This window comes from Rhamphochromis sp. 'chilingali' (assembly GCF_963969265.1).
Source record: "Rhamphochromis sp. 'chilingali' genome assembly, chromosome: 16".
NCBI classification, from domain to species: domain Eukaryota; kingdom Metazoa; phylum Chordata; class Actinopteri; order Cichliformes; family Cichlidae; genus Rhamphochromis; species Rhamphochromis sp. 'chilingali'.
In genome coordinates, this window is record NC_137943.1 from 34,341,508 (window position 1) to 34,353,475 (window position 11,968).

Below are 11,968 nucleotides of genomic sequence, written 5' to 3' on the forward strand. Positions count from 1 at the left end.
CAAACAACAAAGAGTAACATAATAATAGAGAAAACAAAGCACCATCACAATAAACTAGCTAGCCATAGATATCAATATTTACTAAATAATAAACGGCTGCCCCTCTGTTGGTCTTCCATGGTCTCTTGTGTTCTGGGGGCCTCTGGATGTCTGGAGTTTTGATCTCCTCCATACCCGCTTCACACCCTGGAGGACAGGGCTGTGGCCCCCCCACACTCCCTAGCAGATCATTACATGGAGAAACCTTTGGAATGCAAGCATGCTGATCCACACAGGTATGCACACATGGGTATTCACAGACGCGGACTAAAGCTTTCTTGGCTGCTGCCTCAAAGCACACTGTGCGCTGTCTATCTTGCGTGCTGCACAATATCGTTTATTATTTAGTAAATATTGATATCTGCCACCACTATTTACAGTCTTTGGGAGAGCAGAGCAGAACAAATCTTCCCAGTCCACAGAATCCTCCAGGAGGGAAACATCCCACGAATCAGAGATGGGGTTATTGTGCGTTTTGAGTGAATAATCAGATGGTGAGTGCGAAAAACAGTCACTGGAGCTCACCATCGGGAGTGGCTGAAAGTAGTCCGTTTTATGGCGGCGTGTGCGCCGATTTCTCCGGGAGGAGGAAGCGGGCGGGGTACACGTCCGAGCCTCTGGCACGGGAGCCTCTGTTGAGCCGAGGTGGAAGACGGAGCCGCTGTGCCGTGGCGAGGTTGAAGGTCCGGTGAATGAGGCAGGTGATGTGTGAGTGTGGAGCGGAGTGGCGAGAGAGGGAGCGGCCGAAGCGCGGCGTGAAACATCCACTCTCCGCGGCAGATGCTCCGGTGCAGGTGAGGCAGCAGGTGGGGGAACGCGGCGTCTCCGAGGCCCGCCCAGAGCCAAGCGAGTGCCCTCGAAGACGTGCTCTCGCTCCGCGAAGAGCCGCTGTCTCTCCTTGAGTTTTTCCGCCCACAAGGAGAGCGCTACCTCCTGCCGCTCATAGAGGTCCGAGTCCGCTGGGTTCCTAACGTGTCTTCGTGGCACGGGTCGTGTCATTCTGTCAGGCGTTGTGTGGAGGCGAGGAGGAAGGAACCCAAACGCAGGACTCGCAGGTAGGTGAAGACTGGTGAAGGTTTATTATAAGGAGTGGATGAACAGAACAGAGGTAGAAAATGGCTGGCTGGCTGGACGACTGAATGAATGAATGGCTGGCTGGACGACTGACTGAACTGAACGACATCATCACATGTACATCAATGACACGACAGTGAATGGGTAGAAACAGAGGGCTTAAATACACAGACTGGTGATAATGATTATGAGAGACCGGTGAGTACACAGCTGAACATAATGAACTAATGGGAAGAGGACTGAACATAACGCACACAGACCAAGGCTAACACAATAAAACAGGAAGTGGAACAGGCAGTAGATAAACAGTGAACAAGAACTGAAAATACTGGGTCACCGACCCAGGAACCCTGACAACCTTATTCATTAACTGGTTAAAAATATTATATAATTCCTTAACAGCTGGTGTCAAAACAAATTCAAATTCAAATTCAAATTTTATTTGTCACACACACACAACCATACACAGTATGACATGGGGGTGAAATGCTTGTAGCTGTACAATGCCCGACCATTAAATGACAGAAGAAAGTTTTACAATATTTACAATTTACACTTTACTACAAAATTTACAAATTAACTTAGGAATTTACAGTAAAGAATGTGAAAATAGCAGAAGAGATTATAAAGATAAGGATTATAAATTATAGGAATTATAGGATTATAGGAAATGTGTGGTGACGTGTGTGAGAGTCCAGTCCTACACCTGGTTCAGGCCCCGAATAGCCTGGGGGAAGAAGCTCCTCCTCATTCTCTCTGTTTTGGCCTTAAGGGAGCGGAAGCGCTTCCCAGACCTCAACAGTGAGAAGAGTCCATTGTTGGGATGGGAGAGGTCCATCATAATCTTCCTAGCTTTGGACTTGCACCGCTTGGTGTAGATGGACAGCAGGTCAGGGAGCTCTGATTGAATGATGCGTTCTGCCGAGCGCACCACCCTTTGCAGGTCTCGTCTGTCCTGCTTGGTGCTGTTCCCAAACCAGGTGCAGATGTTTGCCGTCAGGACGCTCTCGATGGTGCAGGAGTAGAAGTTCTTGAGCACCTTCAGTGGCAGATGGAAGTCTCTAAGTCTTCTGAGGAAGAAGAGACGCTGACGGGCTTTCTTAACCAGGGTGTTGATGTGGCAGGACCATGACAGGTCCTGAGTGATGTGGACACCCAGGTATCGGAAACTGTCCACTCTCTCCACTGGCGTGCCACTGATGATGAGGGGTTTGTAATTCCTCGCCTGCTTTGTAGTGAAGTCCACGATCAGCTCCTTAGTCTTGCTGATGTTTAGGAGGAGGTTATTCTCCTGGCACCAGGTCTCCAGGTTCCTAATCTCCTCCAGGTAGGCCGTCTCGATGTTGTCGGAGATCAGGCCCACAACAGCAGTGTCGTCAGCAAACTTGACAATGGAGGTGGTGTCTGATGTGGCTACACAGTCATAAGTGTACAGTGAGTACAGCAGGGGGCTTAAAACACAGCCCTGAGGCACTCCAGTGCTGAGTGAGATGGAGGGGGAGACTTGTTTTCCCACCCTCACTGATTGGGGTCTGTCTGTGAGGAAGTTGAGGATCCACTGACACAGTGATGAGCTGAGTCCTAGATCCGTCAACTTGGTGAAAAGCTTAGAGGGAATTATTGTGTTGAATGCTGAACTGTAGTCCACGAACAGCATCCTACCATAATTCCCTCTGCCAGTGTCCAGGTGACTCAGGGATGTGTGGAGCAGGTGAGATATGGCATCGTCTGTGGAACGAAGCAAACTGAAGTGAGTCGATGGTGGCAGGAAGTGAAGAAGTGATGTGATCTCTCATCAGTCTTTCAAAACACTTCATCACAATTGAAGTCAGTGCTACTGGACGGTAGTCATTGTGGCAAGCGGGCTGTTGTTTCTTTGGAACAGGGACAATAATGGACTGTTTGAAGCACGTGGGAACCACAGCTTGGGCCAGGGAGAGGTTGAAGATCTCCGTGAACACCGGTGCTAGCTGGTCAGCGCAGGCTCTAAGGACCCGGCCAGGGATTGCATCTGGTCCTGCTGCCTTCCTGGTGTTCACCCTCCTGAAGGTGTTCCTCACGGCATGCTCTGTGATGACGAATGCATTTTCTTCACTGGTGCACTCCGAGCGCGCGCAGCCGTTTGTTGTTTTAATTGCTGCGGCGTCGAAGCGAGCATAAAACGTGTTCAGCTCATCAGCCAGTGAAGCATCTGCATTCATCATTGAAGAAGCTGGTCGTTTATAGTCCGTTATAGTCCGCAGTCCTTTCCACAGGCTCCTAGAGTCGCACTGTCGTAGCTGTGACTCTAGTTTTTCCCCGTAGCTCCGCTTTGCCTTTCGGACCGCGCTGCGCACGTTGTAGGACGCAGCCTTGTATAGGTCCATATTACCGGAGACAAGCCCTTCATTGTAGGCAGCGGTGCGTGATCTCAGAGCGTCGCGGATGTTTTTATCCACCCACGGCTTCTGGTTGGGAAACGTTCGGATGATAGTTCTTTCTGCTGTGTCGTCCGCTAGTTTCCCGATAAATCCCACAACCGCTTCCGTAAACATGTTGATGTCATCAGAGCTGCGTCGAAACATGTCCCAGTCTGCGTCATCCAGTGCGTCCTGCAGCGCGGCCACCGATTGGTCCGTCCAGCGAGCGACCTCCCTCCTGATTGGTGGTTGCTGCTTTAGCCTTTGTTTGTAAGCATGCATGAGGAAGATGGCGGAATGGTCCGATTTTCCAAATGCCGGCAGGGGCTGAGCCTTGTAACAGTTCTTGAACGGGGTGTAGCAGTGGTCTAATGTCCTCGTGCCCCGGGTGGGGCAGTTGATGTGCTGGTGAAGGTTGTGAAATGTCCGTTTGAGATTCACTCTGTTAAAATCTCCCATAACAATGAGTGCGGCATCTTGGTGAAGTGTTTGTTGATGTGTGAGAGCCTCATGTAGCTCACATAAGGCAGTGTCCGAGTCCGCGTGAGGCGGAATGTAAACAGTGCAGGCAATGACCGCAGTGAATTCCCGAGGGAGATAGAAAGGGCGACACTTAACGATCAAAAGCTCCAGATTGGGCGAGCAAGAGCGTGTGAGTGAAAACACTTGTGCTAAATGAAAGATATGCAGATCCATCAACTGTGGAGACCTCAGTCTTGATGCAGCTTCGTGAATCTTTCAGTCTAGTTCAGTAGATAAAAACACAAAGATGGGGAACAATGCTGACATAACAGCTGTTCAGGGCCCTGTTCTGGGACCAGATTAAACAAACTCTGAGTTGATTAACTTGGACCCTCTATAGTAGTAAAAAATGTTGAAATAATATATATACAGTTCTTAATGTGATCATTACTTACCCAACTTGAATTGTCATTACATGATTCTGGAATCCTAACTTTACATTAACATTTTTAAATCTAATTGGTCAGCTGTAACCTGGCAGGGCAAAATGTTGGTGATAGAAAATGAAGATAAAAATCTGAAAGATGCAAACATGACTGTCCCTCACTTCAAGATCCAAAGATTTATAGGAAAATGGGATGCCCTTCAAAATAAAAGCCCAGCTCGATGAGTGCTGTTTGCTGTTCTTTTTTTTTCTTTTTTGCTGAGTTCATCAAATAATGCATAATGTTATGTCCAGGAACTAAAGTAATATTGCACTAAGGTGGCTTGCTGGCAAAACAGAGAGGCTTACAGTCTGAATGACATTTTGTATAAACTGCTAAAACTGTTAGTCCCTGATAGCGTTGCTGTTTTGAGAGGCTGTTGATCCTGTCATGATATCTGAGCACTCAAGCATGAGAGATTGAAGCTTTACACAGGCCTGATGTGAATGAATAAATGGTGAGTCATTTAGCATAAATATCATGAGTGATGATAATATTAATAATGAATAAGTTTTACTCAATGTGTATTTTTAAGTATCAGTGTCTGACTTGGCTCCCTCTCTGTCTGTCTCTGGGCTTTTTGTTCTTTAGGCCCTTAATGGGCTGTCCGTGGTGCTGAACAAGAACAAATTGTTGCAGATCCACTGTGAGCTGAAATTCCATTGAAGCTGTTAGAAAAATCAAAGTGATGTTTCAGATTAGTCAATGAGCTCATTAGTTAATAACTGTGTAAGATGGTGTTATGGTCCCCTGATCCTCTGCTGCCTACCCACCATCGATCTTTCCTTTTGTGTCATTGTGGTGCTGCATGGCCCACTTTCTCCTGAGATTCAGTTCACAGACAGATGTTCTGATAGTTTTCTTTACAATTTGCTGCTAGAATTCAAAACTCATTGTGTGATTAATGATGGTGAGCCAGATGGGCCAAACCATGATACTATCAGCAGCATGTTTCATTGTAGTGGTGCATCATTGATGGGATAAATGGACTGGTGCTTATATAGTGATTTTCTGTTTTCATGTGGACTAAAGTAGTGGACTGACCAACAGACTGACATTAACATCAGAGCCGTGCTGCTAGTGTGGCTAAAAGAAAAGAGAAGAAGAGACAGTCATGTTGATATGAACATTAGAGAAACACATCATGGAGCTGAAATATGATCCTGCTTCCTCATTTGGACTCATTCACCTCAGCTGACACGTTCAACAGCAGACAGGTTTTTGTAGCAGTCTGTCTCACTGTGGGAGGAACAGGATGGTGGTACCCCATCTTTGGCTCTGGAACTAAACTGTCTGTAACAGGTAAGAACATTTATTTTCCTTCAGTTGTTTTATTGTAGAAGCTGAAAATGTGTTTAAAGTCAGTTTGTGCTGCTTCAGGCTTTACATGTTAGTTTTTCATCATTAGTAGAGAATTCATCTGCAGCCATTGTTACATAAGAAAAGCTCAATAATCTCTGAAAACATGTTGAAATCTCACTGAACAACTAAAGTTATTCTTTATTTCTGCAAATATTAGTGATGTTACAAATATTTAGGATTTGATCCTCTCAGTGATTCTGCTGGTTTTTAACACAAGATCATATTTGATGTTAAAATTAAATTAATATAGATTAACAACAAATATGGTTTCAGGAAATATTTGCTTTATGTTGAGGAACAAATATTTTTAATAGTCAAACATTCATGTAGCTGCTTCAAAAAGGTAAATAGAATAATAAAAACAGATACTGATTAGAAAACTCAGAAATGATATGACAGATAAATTTAGGATGAATTTGACATCGTTAAACTCTGATATTTATTTCTGAGATGAAGTCGTGTGTGTGGATTTGTACGTGACAATAAAAAGTTAATAATACTTAAACTTTCCAAAATACTTTTCAAGACAAATTTTTATTAAATATACTTTGTCAAATAATTTGTATTTTATGACTAAAAATATCATGAAGTATATCTCATATTATTGAAAACGTTTTATTCACCATTTCAGTTTTAGTGTTTTAAAATAGTTGCTACAGTTTTTTATTTGAATAAAAACATAAATTAAAATAATCACTGCGTTACTTTTCCAATTTTTACACAAAAATATTTGAGAATAAATTAGTCTGAAAGACAAATATGGTCTTTATGGTAAAATATATCAAAGACAAGAAGAATGGAAATTTTATCTGCTGAACTGAATTTTGTGAAATGATATTTAATTTTATTAATAGTACAAAACAATATGAAAAAAGATGAATTTACTTTTGGACAGAAGAGGATCTCTGTTAGAACTCGTGTCTAAGGACTAATAAGAAAAATACATTTTCACTTGTATAAAGACAAATGTAAATATTTTAAAATTGGACTGAACTAAATTTCTATAAAACAATAAAAAGCAAACACATGACGAATTAAACTGAATTTAATTTGACTTTAAAATCATGCTGAGTGTTCCTCATGTGAGCCATGATGACATGAGGTGATGACTGTGTTTGATATGAAGCTGAATCCAGTGTATGTAGTGAACTTTGTGCTGATGAGTAGTTAGTGATCAGAGTCCATGTAGTTTCCAGGATCAGACTGAATGCAGTGCAGTGCTGGAAGCTGCTGCTGACTGTGTGAATGTGTGTCTGTGCTGCTTGTTGCTGCTGTCAAACTTCAGATGAGCAGGTAGTGAAGCCCGTGGTGAGCGTGTACCCAGCAGCATCCAGAGCCCACCTGGAGGGGAACAGCTCCCTGCTGTGTGTGGCCTCAGCCATGTTTCCTCCTCTGGTCCAGTTCTCCTGGAAAAGACAGAAGAAGAACGGCGGAGAAGCGGAGGAGCTGCCCCCTGCTGAGGGAGAGCAGCTGGAGCTCAGAGAGGCGGGACGCACCATTGCCATCAGGATGGTTGATGGGAGCCATTCTGACACATATAAATACAGCTGCTGGGTGAAGCACGAGGGGGGCACAGTGGAGGCCCGAACACAACAAGGTAATGAAGGCTTGGTGACTGTGTTCAGCAGTGATTCAGCTTCATGTGGAGATGCTGTCAAAGAGAGCAGAGCAGCAGAGGACTGACATTTCTCACTGCAGCTCCAAACATTTGACTCCTTTTCTGTTTCAGAGCTTCCAGCTCCAGCAGCCTCCTGTCCTCCAGAGAGAGAGCCAGCAGACCTGCCAGCTCTGCAGCCAGCTGACTGTAAGATCACCTGCTGCCTCTCTGCATGGACAGCTCCAATGTCCAATGAGGCAGCTGGAACAAGTTTAGGCTCTTAAAGTTGCACTAATTGATCAAATCTTCATCCAACAAGCTCTGATAAAGCCACTGTACACTAGCTGCTCAGCACCAAACAGCAGACAGACCATAATATGTCAGAGATCAGTTTGTTAGCTGCTTGTGGAGTTCTTCTGCCCCCAAGTGGACACAAACACTACATCAATTCATCCACTTGAAGAAGAAGCTGTGACTGTTTCTATTTGGACTTTTTCTCCTTGATCTGAGAGGAATAACCCGACTGTCTGTCTGTCTCTTTGTGTCTGTCTGTCCTTCAGTGTCCTTCCAGTCTCAGTGCAGGGTGAAGCTGCTCTGCCTGCTGTACACAGTGCTGATAGTGAAGAGTCTGGTGTACTGCTGTGGACTCTCTCTGCTGATGATGCTCACAAACAAGGGAGCGTCCACCAACTGCACACATGCTGACTGACTGTTTCCTGCTCGCCTTTTCTCACCATCACATCTCATCAATTCATCTCATTCATCACTTTGATCACAAATGTTAGTTATGATGTGTTGTGCTTATTTTGCCTTTTTCTTCAACAGTTAGAAGATCGTCTGAAATAAATACATCTTTACATGTATTGTTGCTCTGAGTTAGAATTCTTTTTGTGCTTATTGTGACTTTTATTGTAGTAACAAAAACCATCAGGAATATTTTTATCACAAGTTTTTGTTTGATTTTCAAATGTCAAACAGTGTAGTTGTGTTTGTGTGAACAATAAAGATTTGAAGATGAAGAGTTTGATTCTACTTTCATTGTGTGATCAACAACAACCCGTGTGAGTGAAGCACAAACTGACTGTATCCAAACTTGCTCTCCTGCAGCAGACGGGCTGTGTGGGTTTCTGCTCTGCAGCCTCCACACCGTTAGCTGTGGCTTTCACTTTAATAACACAACGACAGTTACAAGCAGGAACTCTGCTTCAAGAATGATTCCAGGAAGGATCTGTGTTCTTCACCTGTGAGAGAAACAGCTCAAATCCTCAACTCACAGCTGACAAATGAACTTTAATGGAATCAAAGGAGAGACCATGAAGCCCCTGCAGTCTGCTCAGCTCCCATTTTATTACCTGAGCTGAGTTTTTCATTCTGGATATCACACACGTAAGAACAGATCAAGTCTGAACAGCAAATGTTGGAGAATCATTTTGAAGTCTTGCTAAATGTCGTTATTATTACAAAAACTACTGAATGATTCAGAAAATCCTTTCCAACAAGCAGAAATATGCAAACAAAGTAGAAACAAGGCAACATGAGTCATTCAGATGCAGATAACATATTCTCCTTATTGTGAAGAACACAGTCATGAAATCTTTCTGTGTGTCATTCATTGAGTTGAAGTGCCTAATAGAAGAGGAAGAGCAGCAATAATCAATGATAGCTGAGACATTGAGAACATGGCTGTATGCCTGCTATCATAACAGCAAACAAAGCACACAAACAGCAAACACACAATAATGTGCTCGCAGCTTGTTGTGTGTTGTGTCATTTTTGACATTTCATGAAGTCACAAAAATGTGTGCGACTCATTAAAGGAGTGTGTACGTGTCAGTCAGTGCTCTGTATTCATGTGTTCACCTCATTAAAGTCACTCAGACACTTTTCTCCTCCAAACTTACAGCACAGCTTCATATTTCACTGACTGATTCTTTGATTACATCCATTAAGGGTCACACAGTGAAATTAGTGCAAACTTACAGCACAGCTTCATATTTCACTGACTGATTCTTTGATTACATCCATTAAGGGTCACACAGTGAAATTAGTGCAAACTTACAAATGTGTTGCAACAATTTTGGCCTCCAAACTGAACTTTGAGACAAACAGTGAAGCTGTGAGCAAAAAGAGGCTCCAGTGTGTGTCATGGTGGAGGAAACTGTTGTATTCCCACATTCAAAACATGCTGATCTTATTGGATTTGTCCCTCAAAGTCTTTTTCCTCCTTTTTCTCTTCATCCAAATGTTCTAGCAGGCTGACTGTGAGTCCCTGTTGAACCTGTACAGCAGAAAGTAACAGCAGTCAGCGGCCTCCACTTGACTTCATGACTTCAACGCCTCGCACAGTCACTTTCACTTTCTTCCTTCTGTCTTTTAGTCCTAAAATGTAGAACAACACCAGATCCAAATATTTGTGTCCTTCACTCACATCTTCAAATGATCCCTTCCATATCAGAGATGATACAAAGGCAACATTTGTCTTATTTCTCTTTCATGAATCAAAAAGTACTTTTGTACTGTTGTGTAAATGTGTGTGTAAAGGTGGATGACTGCCTGCTGCAGATGAAATCTAACCATGGCTACAAATAAATGAAGCTGACGTGAAACACAGCCCTGTTTTTATTACTGTTTATAGATATTAGAATTGATGATCATCATTTTAATGATTCTTAAAACTGTCGTCGATAAAACAGAACAATTAAAAATGAGATGCTGAGAATATTATTTATTCATTTTGATTCACAAAAACAAAGAAAGGGTGAAGATATTCAACAAGTTAGATGAAGAAGAAAACAACAGATAACAGTGTGTGTTAGTAAATTCACAGCGACATGAATGTTTCTGAGTGTTTGTGCATCATGTGACCCAGATTTTTGGATCTGCTGTCAGATTGAAATGAAGACGATGAAACCACAGCAGCTTCAGCTGAGCTGTCAATCAGCAGCAGCAGTCTTATCTGTGGGCCGCAGGGGCTGATGGGAGCTTTGAGGACCTGTTAGAAACCACGTGGCCCTCGTCTGATCTCACAGCTCGTCCTTGTTTGGCCTCAGCTGCATCAGAGCGCCACTTCTCCCCAGGTTCACCAGAGGAAACACCACTGCACAAAATGCTTTGAGTGAACCCTCATCTGGGACTCTCCTTAGCTCTTGCTGGGACAGTGGCGCAGCTGCCCCTCTGTGGGTCTTCCATGGTCTCTTGTGTTCTGGGGGCCTCTGGATGTCTGGAGTTTTGATCTCCTCCATACCTGCTTCATACCCTGGAGGACAGGGCTGTGCCCCCCCCCCCCCCCCCCCCCCCACACTCCCTAGCAGATCGTTACATGGAGAAACCTTTGGAATACAAGCGCGCTGATCCACACGGGTGTTCACTGCTCGTAGACTTAAATTACACCTTTCTTGGCTGCTACTTCGAAGCACATCTGTCCTGCGTGCTGCACAACAACATTGAATATTTAGTATTTACTGCTGTTTACACTTAGCTAGATTAATGCGATGGTGTTGTGTTTAGTATGTTGCTTTGTTTTTTTTGTCTTTTTTTGCTTGTTTTCTATTCTTCTCTCAACAGGTGATCCAGGAGATTTTTATTTTTTTTCTCCCCCCCTTTCTCACTGTCCCTCTCCCCTTCTGTTTTTCCTTTCCTTCCTCTTTCTTTCTCCCTTTCCTATCCCTCACTCATGTCTGTCCCGTCTGTAATATCTGAAAATAAAATATAATAAATAATAAAAACAAAGATCGACCAAATGGACCAATACGGCAATGCCACGATGATCCATTTGGCAAAGTAAATCCATTGGGTATCCTTGTTGGTCTTCAGACAACAATTCTGACGGCTAAAGAACCAAATGGGACAGGCAAAAAAAAAAAAAAAAAAAAAAAAAAACAATTTCACAAAACACCATCAGTTCAGATGGATGTTGAGCATCTTTCTCACTTTTTCTAATAATCATAAATATGTAAAATGTTTGATCAAAATGTGTCATTGATTAATCAGCTTAATTATTCAGACTAGTACAATTTATACAAATAATATAATTGAAATAAAACATAATTATTATAATTAAGAGCAGCACAGAGAGACAAAGTCAAACAAAGAACATTCATCAATTTGATGATTGAACCAGTGCTGAATATTTATTAAGTTCACCCACGCTGTGCTGTAAATTCTGTTGATATGAATATTAAGATTTAACCCTCATAATGTCCCGATTTCCACACACCTGTGGTCCTCAGGGTCACAAATGTCCCCACTTCATTTCAGTGTTTTTAAAGTATAAATTGTCGATCAATTCAGTGTAAAAAATACATGAAATGATCAGTTATTGTGATCATTGTTTCACAACCAGAGTCGGTCGCTTTAACAGATGATCACAGACGGCTTTATGTCAAAGTTAATGTAGGAAGCTGTTTTTAAACGACTTCAAGTTTTTTACTGGCAGCAAATAATCAGGTTTTCCTTTGGGCTCAAAAATGACCCCGTCTGCTTTGACTGTTTATAAATGAAAGGTATAAAATATCATCCATCTCTGTGTTTCAAGGTTTGATTCAACTTTA

The 11,968-nt window shown here is 42.9% G+C and overlaps 1 protein-coding gene across 1 annotated transcript; it reads left to right on the plus strand.

Moving 5' to 3' along the window:
- Window positions 1-5,556: 5,556 nt before the first annotated feature.
- Window positions 5,557-8,429, plus strand: LOC308412947 (uncharacterized protein). The gene is made up of 4 exons (XM_080907679.1): window positions 5,557-5,761; window positions 7,107-7,418; window positions 7,551-7,625; window positions 7,979-8,429. Exons 1-4 carry the CDS (start codon window positions 5,617-5,619, stop codon window positions 8,125-8,127), a joined length of 681 nt encoding a protein of 226 aa, XP_080763805.1. The 5' UTR covers window positions 5,557-5,616; the 3' UTR covers window positions 8,128-8,429.
- The last annotated feature ends 3,539 nt before the right edge of the window (window positions 8,430-11,968 follow it).